The sequence below is a fragment of the Osmerus eperlanus genome, chromosome 18 (assembly GCF_963692335.1).
Source record: "Osmerus eperlanus chromosome 18, fOsmEpe2.1, whole genome shotgun sequence".
Lineage (NCBI taxonomy): Eukaryota > Metazoa > Chordata > Actinopteri > Osmeriformes > Osmeridae > Osmerus > Osmerus eperlanus.
This window is the reverse complement of record NC_085035.1, coordinates 3,557,440-3,580,442: the sequence shown is the minus strand read 5'-3', so window position 1 is coordinate 3,580,442 and position 23,003 is coordinate 3,557,440. Positions and strand designations below refer to the sequence as shown.

Below are 23,003 nucleotides of genomic sequence, written 5' to 3'. Positions count from 1 at the left end.
TTGTGTCAGTTCTTCCTCTATCCAGTCCTCATGACAAGCTTCAGCTCATCTGGTTCTTATTTTCCCAGCGTAGCCTGCAGGAATGTGTCCGTGTTTTTAAAGATGAGTTATTAGCCCGTCAGTGCAAACTTTACCCAACACTGCTTTAAGTGGACTGGGGAGTGGATAGACTCACAATGAAAGGAGGCAAATACTATTTTATTAAGACTGTATAGTTCATTATCTAATACAGTGACACGTCTTGACAGATACGGATTCTCCACATCAGGTAAACGGACTTGACCCCATTGAAAAGTACTGGTTCATCAGTGTGGCTATCTTTCATACTTTTTCAGTCGAATGAAAAGTTCCAACTTCCAAATCATTTCATTTTACCACAGCAATGCTATCGTAGCCACAGTAAGGGATGAATCCCTCCAAAAAGCACACCATTTTGATGTATGGAATGTGAAGTTGTTTTAGGAACATAACGCTTTACATGTGTCCAAAGTCTAAAAAGTAAAATCCCAAACAGTGTCGTGTTTCTGTGTACTCAGGTTTAGCAGTAATCGTCAGAACTTGGGTTTCCCCTGCAGGTCGCGCCAGAGAGGTTGCCTTTCTTGCAGAGGCGGGATCTTTGCCGTCTACCTCCACTGCAATTGGACCAGGCTGACCAACAGGCCCAGTTCCCCTGCTCAGTCACAGATGACGGCCGACCTTCATATGGAAAAGGAGCTTATTACAAATACCATTCCCACGCATAATGATCAACAAGGTCAAATGAAACTTTTGAATCCAAAGTAAAAGTATTCTAAAAGGAAGAGAGCTGCTCTCACATAAAGTGCTTCCTCGCTAAACGCGCCACATCTTTCGAAAACGCGGACCGTCGTCCGACGGCGACGATATTACTCACGCTTCTCGGACTTGAGTGTCTGGCATGCCATTCCTTCGAACTCGGGGAGCACAGGCACGAGCAACCGCCGTCTATGAGGATCACGCTGCCCCCGTTGTGACAGGGCTGGCACTTGCAGACGTTGTACTCAGCCACGTAATCTTCTATGGCCTGCTTCAGGTTGGTCCTGTACGTGTTGACGTTAGGAAAACTGAGAGGAATGATGTTGTAGATGGGCTCCGGCTGTCAAGGAGAAACAGAAGAGAGACCGCTATGACTGACCTTTTCACGCTCTTTACTGGCTCGCATAACTTCGAATGAGCCCCAGTCTCACTGACGAGACTCAAATGATAATGTCCTGCTGTGAACCGTGATGATAACAATCATAACGATGAGCCAGGTCGCCAATGCATGACAGGATGACATAGCTCAGTAGATTGACCCCAGCCGTCTCGCTCACCTCACTCTTGAGGAGAGCGGGGTTGTTGGCAATTGAGCGGGCCCATTCTCGAATAGTGTCCAGGTCAATCACTCCGTCTTTGTCGAGCTTGGCCCTCATGGCGGCTGCGGTGTCGGTGGTGCCGCCCCTGACTAAAGTCAACACCTTATCCACGGCTGCTTTCCCTTCCTTTGTTTCTAAACACAGCAAAGGAGGGGTACCATGTGTGAGCACACACATACATCTCAGTGGTCGAAGTGGGGAAAAACATTGATACAATAACCCAGGCAGCACACCTGTATCTTTGGGGTTGACTTTGTTGCAGTAATCCGGTTTGATGTGGACTTCTCCCTCGATTCCGATGTTGGTGTTAAAGTCGGCACCGATGCCAATCTTGACGCAGTCCTGGACCTCTCTTTCTGTAATTTCTGCAAAGACAAGATGAAGCAAAGAGGTGTGTCAACTTAGAAACACTCGATGTAAAACAGCTGTGACCAAGAGACTGTCCTCGGTTGTGAATTCTGAATAAAGGAAAATCTGCCGTGGAGGCTTTGACATACTTTGCTCCTTGATGGCATCTTGATTCAGAACGTATACGAGTTCGTACTCTCCGCCCGAAACTCCATTCTTAGTGTAGTGAGTCCCATAGACCTCTATGAAGGCAAAGTACATGCCCTTCTCGTACCCTAAAGGAAGTCGCATCACATCCTCAAGGAAGCGATCTGTGACTTGGTGGTCATGGGAGATCAACCTGTATTTACTTAACTCCACTCTCCCCTTCACTCGTATGAAGCTCCTTTTCTGATTGGACAGAAACAAAAAAGGATTTTCCAATAAGAACGTATACACATGAAGGATAATGCGCACGTGTCACCAGACACGATTCTATCTCGTAGACATTTTCGACGCCGAATCCGAAGTGATAAATGTTCACAAATCCACATTCCAGTTCTCCTTCTTTAGCTTTATCTTTATTTCCCCCTCTGTTTACCTTGACTGTGGTGAACTCCGAAATCTCCTTGAGCAGATTCTTTCTAGAATAGTCCACATCAGCACTCAAGCCTCCTGACACCGTTGTGTTTGACTTCTTTTGGGATTTCTCCGAAGGGCTGAATTTCAGAGACCCACCTACTCCGATAGAAAACGTTGTCTCCTTTGTGATTTCATTGATCAGGGAGTGTGTGTCCTCGTAGATCTCCCGAGATGTAAGGTCTTCTGCACGAGTCTTGATAAGAAATTCAAAAGACCATTAATTCAGGCATGGATCATCGCTTTCAATCTAAACTCACAGGGCCTTGCGTTGTCACAACACATCCACCAAGAATACAGCTTAACCCTGAGTCCATTTAAGTAAATGAGTAAGTAGTGACTGACCTCGTAGTTGAGAGAAGCAATATTCCATGGCAATCTGTCCAAATTCCCAGAAGTGGGATTCCTCACTTTCCCGCATTTCCCGTTAAAAAAATCGTTATTGAAAGGGTTGCTGCGAGGATCTGCTCCAAGGATGTTGATCCTGTCACAAAGATCAACCAAGCCATAAGCACTGTACTCTCTCTCTCTCTCTCTCTCTCTCTCTCTCTCTCTCTCTCTCTCTGTCTCTCTCTCTCTCTGTCTCTGTCTGTTTGTCTCTCTCTCTCTCTCTCTCTCTCTCTCTCTCTCTCTCTCTCTCTCTCTCTCTCTCTCTCTGTCTCTCTCTCTCTCTCTCTCTCTCTCTCTCTCTCTCTCTCTCTCTCTCTCTCTCTCTCTCTCTCTCTCTCTCTCTCTCTCTCTGTTTGTCTCTCTCTCTCTCTCTCTCTCTCTCTCTCTCTCTCTCTCTGTCTCTCTCTCTCTCTGTCTCTCTCTCTCTCTGTCTCTCTCTCTATCTCTCTCTCTCTCTCTCTCTGTCTCTCTCTCTCTCTCTCTCTCTCTCTCTCTCTCTCTCTCTGTCTCTCTGTCTCTTTCTCTCTCTCTCCTTATGACTGTCTTCTCTCATCTATGGCCTTCTTGTTAGAGCTGGGAGGGTAGAAGAAGACACGTTGTCTAACAGCACAACACAAGAGAGCAGGGAGACGCAACCACACACACACACACACACACACACACACATACGCACACACACACAGAGAAGGTGTCTGATGTATAAATGTGTTCTCTTTTCCCCATCCTGTCGTCCTTCCTGCATGTGAGCATGTGACCAGCCACGTCATCTGTCCTGCTTGTTTTGACGTGGGGGTTCTTTGCGCCACAGCGCCCCGAGAGGGAAACGAACCCAGGACCTTGTTGTCGTGAGACACTGTGCCGCCTATCAAATAGCAGTTAGAGGTCCTCACCCATATCCCGCCGTCCTGCCCTGCTCGTTGTTCTCTAGAGGCACCAAGCCACAGGGAGGACGGAAGGGATTGTCGCAAGTCTCATCTGACGTGTCGTCACAATCAAAGTCCCCGTTACATACCAGAGCCTTCCTGACACAAAAACCTTCACGAAGTGCGCGCGAGAGAGAGAGAGAGAGAGAGGGGAGAGACAGTTAGTGCACGCAGAGAAAGAGAGAAAGAGAGGGAAACACGTTTGATCGATCGGATATTCGTCAGTCTGTGTGAAACGGACGTTTTTTTGGATGCTGTGTTTTTTGCATGACGTCGTGGGTATTTGTACCTGAATCGCACTGAAATTCGCTATCCAAACACAGTTTGAGAGGTGGTGGATTGCAGGCTCCAGCGGGGGTGCATTCCCTGTCTTCACCTATGGACCCCTGGCAGGACTGTCCTTTGAACTGGCCAAACACTTCCACTCCTCGGGACCGACGCTATAATAACAATTGGTAAATAAACACTGGTCGGCTCGCACACACACACACACACACACATGCACACAAACGTTGTGTTGTCTTCTGTGTCTTCTGTGTTGTTACGTTACTTAGCAAACAGGAAAGTACAGTCCGGGGTGGACTCAGGAAGATTTGGGAAGATCTTTCCTCTAAGATGACACTGTGTTTGAAACAAAACCCCTTCTCTCTGAGCTATTGGGGTGATAATATCCTTTCTCTATCCTGAACAGCAGAGCTCTGGAGACGTGCTTACCTGTGATTTGGTGCAGGGGTCACATGTTGTCCATTCAGACCAGGAAGTCCACTTACAGTTAATTTCAGATGGTTCCACATCCCTATTCATCCGCTTGGGCCTGGATGGGACAAACACACAAACACACACGCAGGTACACATACAGACACATCGTCACAGACATGCAGATACACAAACAGACAAATGCGGACGCACACACGCACACAGATACACATAGGCACCCACTTAGAAATGTATATTTTGGGTGCCCCAGTGGCTCACACCATATGGGCTGGGGCCTCGCCGCCGGGGCCTAGGTTCGAATTCGGCACCGGTCCTCAAACTCATGTCATCCCCACTCTCTTTCACCCTTACATCCCCCCCCCCTACACCATCTCTATCACAAAATAATAAAGGCAGAAATCCTACCTAAAAGATATCTATCGAAAATAAATGCATATTTCAAATGAATAGCATGTGTGCGATTGTCTGTATTGAGCTTGTTTGAGGTGAGCTCGTCTGTCCTGTGGCAAACAGGACAGACGACGTGCAGCACATACGTGACGTGGTCCTCTCCGAGCACAGCCCCGATCAGACACGGAAAGCAGACGCCAACGAGCACAGCCGAGAAGGTCCTCATCGTGAACATCCTGGTCAGAGAAGGATGAGCTATCCAGAGTCCACCGCTGCTTATGTAGTCCCACACACCCTGTTAATAATTTCAAACCCAGATCCATACTTGGAGGGTTTCCAGCAGAATGCGCAATCGAAGTCTAAGAAGAACTCAAAAGCCACTCAAAAGTGCATTTTACTATCCACAGGTGGTGATCAGACTTTAATATTTCCACACAGTACAAAACTGTAGTAATCAAAATAAGAATAATAAAAGATAAGAGAAATGTTGACCAAATACATGTCTTTATAGGACACAAACTTTTAATTAGCATTCAATAATTACACTTTATACTACCCAGCCCATATTTGATCATTTTTGGAAAGAACTGGCTGGTTTGCACAACCAGTAAAACCAGAACAAGAACTTGTGACACTTCCAACAAGGTTACAAGACTATTACGTTTACTCAGAGTACTGAAGTCAGAACTTAGTACTGGCATAGAGAACCAATGCAAGTTCGTAGGCCTTAAGGTAGGTTCCTGATTACAAGGTATCTCTTTACTACAACACTAAAGTGGATTTGTACATGACAGGTGTCTAAATCTCTGCCACACCACAGTCAGGATTGTTACTGATTACATGTGTCAGAGTTTGTTGGAGGGCGGAATGGCGGGATAGAAATAATCAAAAAATATTCTGTCTGAAAGCAGTATTGTTACAATACTAACATCATTTACACCATATAAATAATTTTACATAAATAAGGGATTTTATTTAAAACTTGATAAACACATATCTGTCGAGGCAGTTTACGGGTAAAGCTAAATAAATATTGATAGAGGTAGTGTAGTTTCAGTTGCAACATCACGTTGTTTACAAATCTGAAGTCCATTGAAAATGATGGGGGATGTTGGTGTACCACACAGAGAAGATGAGAGCAAGGATGACCATCAGAAGGAACCATTCTTAGTTAGATTACATTTCAATTGTATTCATTTAGCAGACGCTTTTATCCAGTGACGTAGAAATAGAGCATGTAGACAGTGCAGCAGAAGATAACATATCAGAAGTGTATCGTTCTAACCAGGCAGTCAAGAAACGAACAACATTTACTAGCCACATCGCAAAATACAGTCATCCAATTTCACATCAAAAAATTCACAACAGTGCAACAACCTCCTAATTACTTAACAACGCTACTACATCTCAATTATATAGTGCTTAGTACAGTTTAAGAAACATGTCATCAACATATCATGAGTGTTTAGTTCATAGTTCATCTTCATTTCTGAAGATGAACTATGAACATATGCATTCATGTTTTATTTATTTAATATTGTATACCAGCACCCACATTACCCTTGTAATCAAGGTGTGCACTCATTCGCTCTCAGGCTCCTTGAATCTGTTAACTACATTGTGTATCATAGATGCACACTGTGGTCCACTATAACACGGTGACTATCAGTTTAATAGTCAGAATTATTAGACATTGGGTCACACCTCAACACAAAAAAAGACCTGTTAAGACACACAGTGGTCAAATTCTCTCTGAAGCATGAGGGTGTGATGATGCAGTTTATAAAGCAAATTTTAAAAAAAGCAGATAACAGATTTTTGTTATTCATTCAGGTGGACACTACATCATAGACCCAACAGTCACTGTATTTTAAGAAGGCTATCAGGACTCCTACAAGCTAGCCTCCTAGGAGGTCATTTGGTTCCCTTGCGCCCAGGACTAATCTCAAGCCAAGGAGCCTGACTACTGGCATTGTTTGATACAGGACTGTCACTGATTCACAATATTGATTACAGTAAGAATATGAATGAGTAATAAGAATACATTAAAGGATAATCAGCTAAAATCCTTGATTTATCCCACAAGACACAGAGACCGACAGACGCGCACACACACGTACACACAAACTCACTGTTTGTTTAACAAGCTTGGCACAGGTACAAGGATCTCTAGTCATGCCTGCAGTGTTGACGGTAACTGACTCAATTTAAATCTGAGAGCAAACACGCAAATCAAAGCCAGCTGAGCTAGGCAAACACCACAGTTCAGTCTCAGATCTTCCCCCCTTTTGTCAGAGCAAATCTCTGAGCATCAGCTCTGTGGTAATCGCTTTGCTCACAGTACACAAACGGAAAGAGTCTGAAAATGTGGATCTGGTGCACCTCAGGTACAATCTCAAGTAAAGTCTTCAAGTTCGATCTCAAGTATGGTGTCAAATGATGAACATCGCACCAAAAGGCCCAAATAGTGTAGAGCAAAAACATGAGCCATATACTGATTATGCCACAATCTCTTTCTCCCACTTTCGTTGTCCACCATCTTTCTGTTTCTGCTTATTTTGTCAGTTCTTCCTCTATCCAGTCCTCATGACAAGCTTCAGCTCATCTGGTTCTTATTTCCCCTGCGTAGCCTGCAGGAATGTGTCCGTGTTTCAAAGATGAGTTTGTTGCCTGTCAATGCATACCCAACACTGCTTTAGGTGGACTGAAGAGTGGGAGAGACTCGGGCAGGGCTGTGTTGGGCCTTGCCACGAAATCCACCCCCTGCTAACTTTGACTAGGAAAGTGCCCACATGCCTGAAACCTGCTTTGGTTACTCATACTAGTCCCCTTAATATACAGTAAGAACTATTTGATGCTGGGATATACAGAACATAAATTACAGGGGGTGCATTTCAAGGCAGGGCTGTTTTGGGGTTTATCTAGGGGCAAAACAGCGGTTACTCCAGCTAATCCATAGACCTTATTGTGAACAGTTTCATGTAACAATTTTTTCCTACTCAATTACACCCACTAATCATATCACGAACACGAGTCTCTCCATGAGTAGACCATGCTTACTTTTGCGAGGTGTTGAAAAGTACTACAGGGAAAGAGAAAAAATATGGATTTTTGATCATTGGGTAAATTGTCCTTCCATCTGGGCTTCTCAAATTAAACGACTGCGGTTCAAACTGTTAAAAATTAAATAATGATCCATGTCGTTGCCTGCTCGGGGCGCATAACCATCACCAAGAATGTGAGTTAGTCAAATAGAGACGTAATCGAGGACAGATGTCCTTGACTGCTTTATGTTTTTAAAAACAGGCTTGATATTCTGCCATAAAATTGTTTGGTGCTGTGCCTTCTACTAAATTTACGACATATTATGAGAAACAAACACATACCAAACACTATTAATGGGTCTGTTTACATGAAGCCATTTCAATATTTTCAGAAAATTGTTTAATCTGGTTTCACTATAGCCTACAATGCAAAGTGAAGACTCCTGCAGTGCAGGTCCCTTTCAGTGGTCAACAAAAATCGTCATCGCGAACTTCTCACTGTAAACCACGGGGACAACTTTCCTCAACGTACAATATCCCATCTCATTAAACATTTACCCATTGTAAAACAACCTTTTTTAAACTATCCCATTGTCTTCACACGGGGAAACTTTTATAATTTAAAGATATGTAGGTAGTCGTACGTGTGTCCTCAGGTATATCAGACATATTTAACGTCAGCAGGTGGCGCCAGAGTTGATTCAGCGGTGTCCTACTGTGCCCTGCCTCCACAACAGCTGGACCAGTTTGACCAACAGACCCAGTTCCCCTGCTGGATCACAGATGCTAACGCTGGGATTTGGGCATTCCCTTCTTTACCTCCTTTACTTGTAATGATTACAAGTACCGTTGCTGCACATAATGATCGTCATGGTCAAGGTAAAGATTAACCTTTGAATCCGACATCTAAAACTGAGACAATGCAGTCTCTGTGATTTCTGCAGGTCCTAGCAGATTCAACCTGGTTTATAACAGACCATACTTAGAACACTGTAATGGTTGCCATTATTTGAAACAGCTGTGACCACTGGAGTTTCATAGATGGTTTGAGACAAAAAAAAAATTGGAAGCATACAGCTCTGGAGGTGATTGAGAGACCACTGCACCTTTTTATTTCATAAAAAAATGTTTTTGAGTGAGGAACAGATCACAGAAATATGCAGTGGCCTCTTAAATTTGACCCTTTTTTTATATTGTCCCATGATAGTATCTTGATCATCTTGTCGATCAGTTTGTAATATCCATCTACTGGCTGCTTCTTGCCAAAATCAGTCTCCTTTGAGTCCCAAGAGGAAGTGCAGTCTTCTTGTTGTATAGAAAAAGACCCTGCACATCCACATATGATTCATCTGCCAGCTGGAGGTCATAGGACCTAATGCTCTGTTTGCTCAGCTGTACTTTGCCCTGCACACACATGAAGCTCTTCTTCTGACCAAAACACACACAATAACTTGAGTTTTCTCTGTTGTGGGAGAGCCAGGATAATTTAAAACATAAAAAAAGACTAATCTAAAGTCAAAGGAAATCAAAATTAAATGAAAGATGATGAATTATCGGTCCAAAGTTTTTGAAAAACTTTAATCTTTGCAGTTTAGATTTATTTATGCAGTTTAATGTGTGCATGTACTCTGAAAATAAAAGCGTACCACAAATAACCAGATTACAATCTCTTCATGGGGCCCAAAAGTTTTAGCACTGCCTCTGACTCCCACACACACTTCTAATGATTTAAAACACAGTGGAGACAATATGAATCCGAAATATGTAACTGAATCCAAGGCACACATAGGGGATCTGGAACAGATAATCACTGCATAAGTAACATGAGTTTTTTTTTATCAACTTAGAAACACTTTATAAAATCAAGACTTGATCATATATTGTAACAGAGATTGTCAGTGTAACACATATGTCCACAAGATGGCAGCACCAAACCAATTTGAGATTTGTTCAGATTGCACGGCTCTGCAGTGGAAATAGAAAATGTTTTACATGTTTGAATTTGACTGTTTTATTTAACACTATTCGGAAATCAATGCAAATGATCCAACACTGTTTCGTGAATGTGTAAATCGAGTCCATATCGCATGAAATTGAAGTGAAGCTTCACACAGATAGCCTTTCTGTGTTCAGTTTGAGGTTTTACTGTTCTTACCAGTCTCAAGAGAAAGAGGAGCAAGTCTCATACACATTCCTAATTCTCAAAAGAAACCATGATCCTTTTTTTTTTTTTTTTTGGTCTGACTTAGCAAAAGTACATCTCCTTTTCCTTCGTAACACCCCTCTTGTCAATCTGGGGTGTGCCCTTGCTTGACCCCCTCCTCAGCTTGTGATAAGGGGCTTCCAGCAGGACTGAGGTAGGGCCATCTGGTCTCGCCTGGGACACACAAGTATGTGCTGAAGTCACAGCTTTTACAAGCATTTGCTGTTTCCTCCCAGCCCACTCAGGAAACGAGGGGAGGCAAGGTGCTTGGTCAAAGTTTCTTTTCCTCTCCTGACTAGAAAGACTTCCTGTTATTTGGGAACGTCGGAGCAGGGAAATAGGACACACTCACTGTAGGAATTATTGTGCAGTGGATCTGTTTGAATCTGTTACCATTGTAATCCTCTCATGACCTACCATTTGCATGTATTTCCCTGTCAGGCATCGAGATCCCAATAATAGAATGTTCTTCCTGATAAGGAAAAGAAAATATATAGATATTTCTCACGTTGTTGTGACGTTCTTTTCAAATATCTTCAGTGTCTTTGAGCATTGCCTTATATGGCCCAAGAACAGAAAGATATCTTCGGAAGGCAACGGTAGGAGACAAACTCAGGACTCCCCCGAAAAAGATTCTCTTTTTAAGCCTATCTATTGCTTCTACTCTCTGGAACAGCCCAGGGTAAGAGGACGACTCTCTCTGCTAGGAAATAAGGAGAAGTTGTCTCTAGTGTACATCCTGTGCCAGGACTCACACCCCATAATGGGTCCCTTTGGGATTTGGGGTTTCCGGTCATATTAAGACACCCGTAACTATCCTAGGCAGTGCTTTTAGTTTCCATGGGTGTCAAGTATAAGTGCTTAGAATCTGTGAAGCACGTTCGTTCTCGCTATCATGTCGTTGTGGACTGTGATAGTGAAATAGTTGCTACCTCCACTGACAGTGTAGTCATGTCTTATGTCAGTCGTTTGTGATCTTCCGCTATAGATGGTAGACGACCAATCGTTACATTTAGTATTCACATAAAAAAAAAAACATAAGAGGAATGTTCTTTAGAAATTGGGAGTATCTATCTCTATGTGATTTTTGTCCTTGCGTCTGGTTAACAAACAAACGACCCTGTTATGTATGTACGTTAGTTCCATCAAACAAAGGCATGGAGCTGTTCACCAACACAGAGAGGTGAGGCCTGCATTCCACGAGTCAGAAGACAGAGAAAAAGGGAAAAGAGGCCCTTCCTCGGCTTGTCTGTGGTCCGATTTCAGGGCTCATCTCCAGATTTTCTCCGAAATAGCACTCTCTGTCAGCAGAACACAGGATGCGGAGCCTGGAAGGACAAACTATCCTCTGTCCGATGCTATCCTACGGCTCAGCTCAGATCCAGACCAGTCCGGCTATATTGAAGCAACATGCCAGTTACTGTATGTCTCATGTAGGCACATTCGGTCCTTAAAAATACACTGTACACCCTGCCTCCTGCACCTCACACACACACACACAACACACACACAACACACACACACACATTCCGTAACAGAAAAACACCACGTCGACAACTTCTTTTCCTGCTGTCGTGGTGCCCTTAAAGGACAATAGCAGGACATGGGTTTGAACAGGGGCCATGAACTGAACCTCGTTTTTCTTATGAGAAATGCTGGCCTCAGCAGTCTTCGTGTGGCAGTTGAACTTCATTTTGGTTCCATAAATTGTGTGCATGTTGTTAAATAGGTGGGGAAAAAATGTATGATAATCCTTTTTGTCTAACAATTATACGATTGTATTATTATTCAAATGTAAGTTAGTTTGTTAGTTTCATGACTAACAAAAGTTTGATCTTGGTCCAAATATATTAGCGCTTCCAGTGTAAAGTTATGGTTTGTCGAAGTTTCAGAACAACAACAAACTTGACTAAACTGTCATGTAGAAGAATCAACAAGTCATTTTTCCACATAATAGGAAACATTGGTTGTTGGTGTCTCAGGGCCTCCCACAGACAGGGCCTTCCTGCTACACCTCCTGCAGCACAGGGGAGTGAGGGGTTAAATTTGGGAGGCAGCATTTGGACCTCTGTGCGGTGGGGGAGTCTCCTGTCCACGAAATCGCGGCACGCTCCGGGGCAAATCGTAGCGAAAACATTCCACATGATTCCATAACGAATTTAAATGCAAGATTTAAAGTTTAACTGTTATTGTGCCAGAACTAGTGCCAGAATTAGTGCAAAACCGAAAGACATTGAGCTGCTTCAAGATAACGTTTGAATATGAGGAATGCAGTCAAGAGCGCTTTATAACGGTAAGTAGCCGATTGCAAATTCCTTTACATCCAAACCATTGACCAAAATAATCGGTATAGTTTAGGCACTTTGTAATCGAATTAGTCACTTTGTCATCGAATGTGTTTATTGTTTGCTCAATAAATTAGGCGTTTTACTTCTTCTAAGTTCTTCACCCAAACCAATTCAAGCCACTGATTTTTCCACCAATTCCAGCTGTGTGCACGTCACTTAGGTAATTGTGGGAGGCCGCTATGTTTCTCAAGTGTTCTCACCGAGAAGCCTTTTTGTGAAAGTTAAACTTGGACCTAATTAAGTAGGCCATGATGATCTACATATTTAGATAGCCTTTATTGTATAGGCTTTGTTTCGCCCCTTAAGTTAAATGGTATTGGTGTAGCATATACTCTGTAAAAAATGTATTGACGAAAATGCTTATGTTGATCAATAGTTCAAGACTTGCGCGCCCAGAGGGAATTAAGCTCGGTTATATATTTAAAAAAAAACTACTTTCGAATCCACAGTTTCTGTAAAAAATATTTCACCATGTCACAAACACTGACTTGAGTCATCCGTTGATTTCCTCCAGATGTTCTGAAGTTAACTTTTCCCGACCATGCACCGCCCAGTATTGTAACATTCTGTGTTCGCAGTTATTCTGCTGATACAGCATAAATCACGATACTTTTCACATTGTTTGCTGTGGGCTGCATAGTGTCACTTACGACACGGGATGTGTCAAATTGCCGGTGAAATATGACCGTCGAAAATGGATAGTTTACCCACAGTCTGTAGCTCACCTAGTGGTCATTTGAAATCTTTTATTTTTCATATACCTCTACATTTCCATTCCGCTGCGGTATAGAGAGCATTCTCTTCTGTTGAGAGGTTGGTTAACATGTAATCCTTATTAACAGGAATGGCCGATGGACTGACTGTTTACTACAGTTGCTGACACAACTTCTCAATGGGGAAGTTCTTGGGGCACTTTTTTGGTTTCATTGCTAGTTACTGAACAACAAGGATCATGTGTTTCTGCATATGACCCACCTGCTTTTTTCCCTCTCTCTTCACTATTTCTAATAGCTATGCCCTTTCTCACCTACTGCACAACACACACAAACGCAGGATGTGATTCAATCAATCTAGATGCTGTTTACAAGCCATTGCTTTGTTTTATCTGGCTATGATTCGGATACTATGAGCTTTAATGGTTTCCGATGTGTTGTCCACCGTACAAGACAGACTGAGAATAAGCAAGAGGAGAACTGTAGAAATAAATGCTCTAGGGAGTGTCGGACACCTGACCAGACCTTGAGCACTTGCCTTTGACCATTTTACCATCCAACTGCCGATGCTTATATCTTAATATACGGATAATATACAGATACGTTATTTCTAGCAACACAGCTGCAGTGTGTTTTGTTATGAACCAATGTGGTTTTATGTGACAACATTTTGCCAGTCATGCAAACCTGTTAACCAACCATGTTGGTTAACAGGTTTAGACTGTTTAGACAAAAAAAAAGGTGCAGTTGCACAATCAGTAATCCATAGAGATCTTCGTGCTGGCACAACCCTGATAAACTGTCTGGCCTCTAACTCAGTCATCTGTTATCTTGTGTTCTGCCACTGTTTGTCTTAATGGATGTTCCAATGGCGCGGTTCAGAGACTGAGTGTCTGTACAGGCAGAACAAAACGATGTGTGATTAGATAACTCTGGATGAGATATTTGATGGTGGACAGTATATTACCGGACCTGAGAGAACCAGCATATTCTCCACAGCTGACATGATCGTGTACTGCCTGCTTTGAGTGCCCCCACCCCCAGTGTCTCCTGTTATAGCTCAATTTGAATGTGATAAACAGTCATCAGAAGGCACAGAGTTGAACTGTGTGTTTATTTTACCAGAGTGCTGTCCCGGACAATTGTGCCAGTCACCAGGTGTTTGATATTCATCGTATGTGCTGTTTCGTTTATCTCGAGTTTTTGGAGTCAACAGCTGTGGTCCTGTTGGGTTCGCTTGCGTGATGTTGCCGTGTTTTGTCCTATATGTTGGACTGGATGCTCATCACGGGATCTCCCAGGTGCTTAGGGACAACTGGCTAGGGTAAGATTAACTTTGTTTAATAGCTTAACCTTTGGCCGCTCCCAGCCTTGGTTCTGCTGTGTCGTGGATTCTTGCCACTTTCCACGGAGACTGGCGAAGCATCTAGAGAGTCCCTGAAGGTACTGTTTCTGTCGTTTTGGAGAGTGAATGGCTTGTTTGTTTTCGTCGTTGGGTTGACAGAATGGCAGGCTTGACTGTTTTTTTGGTCATATGTGAGGTCAGATGTTGTTGGTTCCATGGTGTTTACCGAGTTGCTTTGGGTTGTGGCCCCATTGCCTGTTCAATGTAGACATGACTCTAGACTGCAGTCTTTTCTTTTTTTCAGTTTGTGGAAAAGGTTTTGTTGTAGACTGTATAGATCCTGTCAGTGTGAAATCCCTGTGTTCCTGTGGCACAGCTGATAGGATTGTCACAGGGGACCACTCAGGAGACATTCATTCACATAGCTAGTCCTATCATAGTGCTGTGTGGTCTCCTTAGCATGAACTTTGAGAGACGGATCAGTGTTCAATAACAACAATCTGTCATTTACTGGAAGGACACTGGGCAGCTGGGCGGTCTGAGGTTATCCCCCCCTGCCCTCCTGTAGAGATGGCATATGTGACTGGGAGGGTCACATGACTAAGGAGACAGCCTGGTGAGAACAGGCAGTTCCCGTATAGGGTTTGTAAAACAGTTGGTTGAACAGCTCTCCCCCCCTCCCCCCCCTCAGGTGTTCTCTAAAGTAATATTCAAGTTGAATAATTTCAAATGGTTTTAGCATCCCATATGGACTAAAAGACTGCAAGAGGACTGTGTGTCGCAGTGTGTGCCGTTAGTCTAAGAACATTGAATCCGCACGGCGAGGCCTTTCAGCCGTGTGTGCCGGTACCGACTGGGGTCCTAATCCTATGTTTTTTGCAACGTTCACAAAAATCTCTCCAAGCAGCCGTTTGTAGGGCAGTTTTGAGCCGGGTAGACGAGGGCCTCGGAGGCGGTGCGAACCCTTTTCGCAACGTTTCTGTGGCGGAGGTAGAACATTCATTCGGCTCGATTCGAACCCCGTTTCTCCCTGCACACCCTAAACTCTGTACCTGTCATCTCTTCCTCCTCTCCCGTCACCGTTTCAGGCACAGAACCGAGCATGTGTGAGTGCTAATCCTCTCCGCTGAGTTGACCCCCCCCCCTCCCTCTCCCCTTGAACGTGGAGCTGCTGTTTACCTTCCCCCCCGCTGCCTGTCACGTGAGACTGCCCCTCCCCCCCACCACCATGTCTGCGGAAGTGGAAAACGGCGTGTCCGTCCCGGCGGAGGCCGCAGCCCCCCCTCCGCCCGCCGGCACCCCGCCCCCGACCGGCACCCCCACCTCGCCTGCCACGGCGGCCACCAAAACCCCCTTCAAGAAGGAGAAGAAGAAAGGTAAGACGACGCAGGCGTCTCTCTCCGCACACACGCCGCCGCGCGACGACTTTGGCTTGTTTTGGAGTCTTTCGCACGTACCAAGACATACGTTTCAAGTCGCTCGACGAATGACAAACCCTCGACCGCAGACGGAGTGACTCGGCTCAGCCGCGCGGTTACACCGACGCGTCCCTCTTCAAACCCAACGTGAATAAAATCATTCCGACCCACCGTCTCTTCCCTCTTCTCGTGTCTCCTGTCCAGCACCGGAGAAAACCGACGAATACCTGCTGGCCAGGTTTCAGGGTGACGGTGTGAGGTACAAGGCCAAGCTGATCGGCATCGATGACGTCCCGGAAGCCAGAGGGGACAAGATGAGCCAGGACTCCATGATGAAACTGAAGGTACCTGTCGTTGAGGTTGGCCCGTGAGTGACCGCCCTAACCGCTTTCACACACGTGGGGTTCACTGCACACGCTCATACACATCGCTCTGGTCATTCCTCTTGGTGTAGCTGGTTGTGTTGCAGTTGACCACAAACCTTTCCCCAGTTAGCATGTCTGTGATTGCGCCCGGTGTGTGGTGTAGCTGATGTGTGTGTGTGTGTGTGTGTGTGTGTAACTCTCTCCAGGGCATGGCAATAGCTGCTCGTTCCCAGGGCAAGCACAAGCAGAGGATCTGGGTCAACATTTCCATGTCGGGCATAAAGATCATCGATGAGAAAACAGGAGTAAGCTTTTTTTTCCTGGCCAAATGGGTCGGAGAATTATACAGCCTTTAGCGACACGGGTCAAAGATGCAGTCCTGAGGCTTGAGTTTTTTTTTGTTGCCATCGAAACGCGTGTCCTTTCTCCGCCAGGTGATCGAACACGAGCACGTGGTGAATAAGATCTCCTTCATTGCCAGAGACGTCACCGACAACAGGGCGTTTGGATACGTTTGCGGTGCCGAAGGACAGCACCAGTTCTTTGCCATCAAGACCGGCCAACAGGTGACAGCCACGCGCACAGGCGCAAAGGGAGTCAGGTGGCTGAGCGGTTAGGGAATTGGGCTAGTAATCCAATGGTTGCTGGTTCGATTCCCGGCTGTGCCAAATGACGTTGTGTCCTTGGGCAAGGCACTTCACCCTACTTGCCTCGGGGGGAGAATGTCCCTGTACTTACTGTAAGTCGCTCTGGATAAGAGCGTCTGCTAAATGACTAAATGTCAATGTAAGCCGTACGGCGACACGCAGTGGGACCAGGGGACCCTTCCAGGACTAACCGCCGCCCGCTTCTGTTCCCTGTCCTAGGCCGAGCCCCTGGTCATTGACCTGAAGGACCTCTTCCAGGTCATCTTCAACACCAGGAAGAAAGAGGCCGACGCCACACAGAAGGTGACTTGGGAAGTGGGGAGGATAGCTGTTTTGTTCGTAAGCCTCTATTGCTCCTTGTAGCGCTCAGGACAATAATACCCATTGTAACTTGTGAGCTGGAGCGTCGAAGACACTACGTCTTTATATTATGAAATGGGCTTGACGCTGCCCCCTGGTGCTCCTCAGTGGTAGCGCACCAGAATATGTGCCTTCAAGGCGACTGCTACGATACATAATGAATTGTTCAGGATAGCATATGAAATGCTGTTCACCGGTCCAAATTTCTGTTTCGACAGGGTGAAGGCAATAATGCAGTAGTTGAGGTAAGTATCTCGATACACCTTTACAATAACGGTTTTGCTCATGGTTAAACTATATCTGACCCCTTGGCGATAATGTTTTCAGAACGGCAGTGGTTCCTTGCTCGGTACTGACGGCCAGACGAACGCAGCCAAAGTAAGTGTTCCTGATCACTAAAGTATATAATATGGATATGAAAAGTCCAGCACGACTCAAATATTAAACCTAGAAGTTGAACATGAACTTGGTTGACCATCTCATCTCGAAAGAAACGTGTCCACAAGCATGGGCCTTCCAATCCCAGTCGATGCGTAATTGGTGCTCTCAAACCTGTCTAGGATGTGGGTACGCTCGTACTGTCACACAATTGAAAGACGACTTAAAAGATCATCGGATTGATATAATGGATGGACAGTCATTTCAGTCTCTTCTTCGTTTTTGACTACTAGGACTAGGCTAGGAAGTCGGGCTGTTAATCAGAAGGTTGTTGGTTCGATTCCCGGCCACGCCAAATGACGTTGTGTCCTTGGGCAAGGCACTTTACCCTACTTGCCTCGGGGAGAATGTCCCTGTACTTACTGTAAGTCGCTCTGGATAAGAGCGTCTGCTAAATGACTAAATGTACTACCCCTCTCTCGTTCAGCCGGTGGAGCAGCTGGACTTGTTTGGGGACATGTCCACCCCTCCGGACCTCCACTCCCCCACAGTAAGTGTCCAGCTTAGCGTCTCTGTCGGGTTCCTCTGTGTCACAGAGGCAGGACAGTCACACAGAGGAGCTTTGTGACACCCACGGTGGAGATCCGGTATAACAGGGTGTCGGTTCTAACAGGGATTTCAGATTTTTCCATCTGTGGTGGTGAGAACTATCAGGTGTGGGTCTCGACATGCTTCGGTGTCAGGTGCGCCATTGTTCCAAGAAAAGCTAGCAGGGTGCGGCCTGTTGTCAAGGAAGTCTTGCATTAGGGTATAAAGTCTCTTTAAACCCCTGTTATGACTTCCTTTCCTGCATCACTTCACCGACTCATTACATTTGTCAATCGTAGCACACGTCATTTAATAGGAATCTCAAACTCAACTCGACTAAATTGTACAATGATGGCATCATTACAATCACCTTTTTGGATTCGAATGCTCTAAATTTGAGTTTTGGAGTCCTGGTTCAATGTCTTGTGTTCAATGATCCATCCTGTTTCCTCATAAATCATGACTTTTCTCCCATGTCAATTGATTCATTGTGTTCCATTTCGAACAGCACTGATTATTGTATCTCTCTTCTTCTCCTCCACCTCCTCCTCTCTTGTTAACCAGGAGACTAATGACATTCTGTTGCTGGATTTGTCTGCTGAATTTGACAGCAATCAGAACTGTATCAAGGGGAATCCCTTTGTCAGTGGTCCTAACCCTTGGGCCGCCCCCCAGACAGAGAACCCCTTCTCCTCCACGTTTGGCTTCTTTCCAACCCCAGACACTGACCCTTTCAGAGATGATCCCCTTTCCAACCCCCCCACCCAATCAGCACCACTCGATTCTCTGATCTCACCCAAACCCTCCAATCACAGCCAAGAAACCCTGTCTCACCTCGTTAATAAGCAGCTGGCGAAGGGCGGTCTGAACGGAGAGTCTGACCAGCTCGGTCAGCAGTTGAATTGCCTGTCCAACAAGACCATGATCCTAGCGCTCAGTAACGGCCAGTGGCCACTAGGGGGCATGAGGCCACAGGAGGAGAAGATTGCTGTGGAGGAAAACGGCAATTTTGGACTGGTCCTCTCAACCCAAAACCCTTTCCTCGGGGGGGCTGTGAAAAGCACAGACCCGCCTAACGATGCGAGCCCGCCGCCCCCCGGGTCTCGCGGGAAGGATTCAGTTGTAATCAGCCCGCCTCCACAGAGCAATAAGACCGGACGAGGTCGAAGAAGCGCCAAGGTGAAGCGCCGGACGAGCCTTGTGATGTTGCATGCCTGGGAATGAGTGGATTCTTGTTTGCACAGCTTCCCCAGCCTTGATTGGTTGTCTCCCTTTCCTCGCACTGGGAATTTTTGTAGTGTAGCGTCCACTGTTTGTTTTGTTTTTTACTGGGTTGCCACTGACCGGTCGTAGGCTCGTATGTGAGGAAGATTGCCGCTTGCAGGATGACTGAGTGACTGTGTGTGTGGTGGTTATTTTCACTAACTCGTCTGGATTTCTATACAGCATAACTACACTTGTGCACTTCCGCCTGTCTAACCCTGCTTGTCACCAGTCGGTGTATCACCCCCGTCTAACTTTGTTCTGTTTGCCATCACAATGATGCTTTTTTGTTGTTGTCTAACATTCATGCTTCAGTAAATAAGGTAAGTAATCCCATTGAGTCTTTGTCAGGCATACAAGATTTGTATATATATTACAGTAATTTAAGTTATTTCTACTAAGATTTCTAGGATCTATTAAAATGTTTTATCACTATTCTCTCCCTTCCTTTTGAATAATAGGAAGGGAGCTCTAATAGTAATATTAGAGCAGAGGTATAATATGATTCATGCTTAAATCTGACTCTCCATGAACAGTCTCCTGCCAACGACCTGTTTGGGACGGACCTTTTTGCCTCTCCCAGTCAGCCTGAAACACCGTGTGACCCGTCGGATCTCTTCAACAGCCCCCCGGTCAACACCAACAACTCCATAGCAGCACTAGGCAAGACTAAAACCCATTGCTACATATAATGAGCCCTGCCGCGTCCAACCCATTGGATAACATTCTAACTTGTATACACTGTCTTGTAGGCAATCTGAACCTGGGACAACCTACAGCTCCATCACCTTGGGGGGCTCCTGCCCCTGTACCATCTATGTTCTCCATGCCAGGGGGGAATGCCTCAAGTAACACTCCCAGGTCCCCAGGCCTGCTTCCCCAGCCAATCAGCCTTTGGGGCCCTGCCTATACCACCTCAAGCCTGGGGGCCAGCCTGGGCAAGCCCGTTTTGGAGCTCCACCTGTCACCCAGCCCAAGTCTGGGGCCCAGCCTCCACCTCCAGTCCACATGGGTGCGCCTGGTTGGGGGCCAGCCCCCTATGGTCAAACCCCTTCCAGCCCGGCCCTTTCCCCATGATGGGCGGGCAGCAGGGGCCCCCAAGGCCCCCCCCCGGCCCCCTGTCAAGGAAGCGCCCCCCAAGGTGGAGAACAGTGCCTTCACAGCCCTGGACCCCCTGGGAGAGAGGGAAAAGAAAAGCGGGAAGGACATGTTCAAGGACTTCCAGCTGGCCAAGCCCCTGCCATCCCCGCCCGGAAGGGGGAGCCCCCGGGACCTACGCCGAGCACCAATGGGGACGGAGCATTCGCCCAGTACTTTTCCAGCAAGGTGGGGCTGCCTCAGGACGTCGCGGATTACGACGACTTTGACATCAACCAACTGTCACCTGCCAGTAACGGTAAAGTCCCAACGACGCTCCTATAAATAGAAGTATTTGATTAAATATCAGTGGGGGTTGAAAAGTTTTTTTTTTTTTTTGACTTGTGGTAGATATTATCGGGATCCTGTACTGGAATCATTCCGTCCTCCATTTTGTTCTCCCACTTAAGAGGCTCCAAAGCCTGCCCCACGGCAGGCTGGCTCCCATGGCTTCCCTCTGCTGCCCCTGTTCCAACCAGCAACCTGGGCCTCCTGGATTCGGCCTTCTCCCCAGCCCAGCCTCAGGGGAACAATAACTTTGATGATGCATTTGGGCCTCCCAACCTCTTTGGAGCACCCCCCATGACTATGGTATGTACAAACCAAACCACATATCGTAGTGCTCCACGTTCGGAACCTTTTTTTTACGTAAATATTTTCTTAACCCCCCCCCCCCCCCCTTTCTGTTCCTCAAACGAACAGGCGGCTCCTGTGGGCCAAATGTCTGGCGCTTCAGATCCCTTTGCAGACCCCTTTGGAAACCCTTTTGCCTAAATGTAGCCATACCACGTGAGTCGTTCACTTCCAAATGCCTTCTGATTCACAGTTATGATGAGACTCATTGTTCAATGTTGGTGTAAGGGATAACCGATACTTAAAAATGAATCTCTCTCACAGATTTGGTGTGCACCCGAGAAGAAGCCGAGATCTACAACATCGAATGGTCACGATCACCTGAAAGGGCTCCTACAACCAGCACAAGACAATCCAGATTACCTAAACTTTCAACCCTCATCTGGTCAACTTCTTAACTGCCTTCTAATGTTAACCTACTTAGGAGAACATACTTTATCTATTGTTTCCTGTCCTCACTCATTCTTGAGATAATTTTTTTGTCTACCCAATCAATACTTTTTCAGACTTTTTTTGTAAATCCGAATTAAATGTAAAGAGGGAGGGGTAAAAGGAATGTAAAAAAAACAAAAAATGTAAACCTTTTCTAAGAAATGTAAGTCCTCCTGATTTAGCTTAAGACATTTAAAAGGGATCAAATTGGAATTGATGAAATGTTGGAGATATTGACACTTGTATTAAACGGAAAATAATGAAATTATTCCAATGTTGTCCTGGATTTCTCTGAATATTGCACTTCTCAGGAAAATACTTTTGGGTTTCGATTGAGCCATTTCAGCCACAAAGACGCTTCATGAATGTGATCACCCGTGAATTTGTTCACTGTCTCTTTCATGGATGTAGGCCTACAAAAGTTAACTCGTTAAAGGGACACTTGTGAGAGATTGTTTTAATAATCAGAAATAATGACGCACCGATTATGCTATGAGAGGGAGTCATAGGGAGTCAGGTGGCTGAGCGGTTAGGGAAGCGGGCTAGTAATCTGAAGGTTGCCAGTTCGATTCCTGGCTGTGCCAAATGACGTTGTGTCCTTGGGCAAGGCACTTCACCCTACTTGCCTCGGGGGGAATGTCCCTGTACTTACTGTAAGTCGCTCTGGATAAGAGCGTCTGCTAAATGACTAAATCTAAATCTAGGACTCTTGGCGGCAGATGGGTGTTCACCAACACAGCTGCTATACCAAACCATCAGTTTATAAAGTGTGTGTAGCCTACTTAGCCCTGATGAAAATCAGCACAGACTGAATGCCAAATTACCATGCTTGAATCACACTTTTGCCAATATCATTATTATGAAATAGATGCATGTTTTATTTACTGAAACCTATTGCCAGTTTAAATATCTTTAAAGACCTGAAACCTTTACTCCTGACACCGGCCTGTCATTATCAAACATTTTAGTTTACCTGATAGACTTATTTGTTATAAAAACGATTTGATCTGCAACAAATCTACTATGAACAGAATAGTTTTGTTTATTAGTATGTGCATTTTTGCAAACCTAGAAGGCCTGGGGACAACGTAAGCAAAATAAATCTGCCCATATTTCTTCTCTCTCATGTGGCTCTGACGTCACCAAAACTATCATGGTGGGGTAGTGTGAGCATGGAGTGCCAGGCAAAATAAATAAAAGTCGACTATGGATTAGCTTAATTTTTGACAGATGATTTAAAGAAAAGGTATGTAATATTTTGTCCTATCAATCTATTTAGTGTCGAAATGCATTATTTGGGTTAAAGCGTGTGCTAGCGAGTTACTATTAGCTAGCTAGGCTAGCAGTGTCCACAGTAGTACTGACTTTGC

The 23,003-nt window shown here is 45.3% G+C and overlaps 2 protein-coding genes across 2 annotated transcripts; one reads left to right on the top strand and one right to left on the bottom strand.

The window, feature by feature from the left end:
* Positions 1-177: 177 nt before the first annotated feature.
* On the bottom strand, positions 178-5,047 carry c9 (complement component 9). The gene is given in 12 exon segments (XM_062484563.1): positions 178-696; positions 893-937; positions 940-1,114; positions 1,332-1,507; positions 1,607-1,738; positions 1,871-2,111; positions 2,302-2,535; positions 2,685-2,823; positions 3,620-3,764; positions 3,942-4,092; positions 4,367-4,466; positions 4,906-5,047. Coding segments are annotated over 12 exon segments (1,785 nt in total). The 5' UTR covers positions 4,995-5,047; the 3' UTR covers positions 178-538.
* A 6,968-nt stretch (positions 5,048-12,015) lies between these two features.
* LOC134038623 (disabled homolog 2-like) lies at positions 12,016-21,901 on the top strand. Its single transcript, XM_062484110.1, is given in 21 exon segments — positions 12,016-12,299; positions 15,501-15,788; positions 16,035-16,174; positions 16,402-16,500; positions 16,630-16,761; positions 17,062-17,145; positions 17,421-17,447; positions 17,530-17,580; positions 18,068-18,130; positions 18,733-19,347; positions 19,968-20,094; positions 20,184-20,278; positions 20,280-20,378; positions 20,380-20,469; positions 20,472-20,541; positions 20,544-20,663; positions 20,666-20,827; positions 20,979-21,010; positions 21,013-21,159; positions 21,271-21,357; positions 21,466-21,901. Coding segments are annotated over 19 exon segments (2,373 nt in total). The 5' UTR covers positions 12,016-12,299; positions 15,501-15,640; the 3' UTR covers positions 21,343-21,357; positions 21,466-21,901.
* Positions 21,902-23,003: the final 1,102 nt, after the last annotated feature.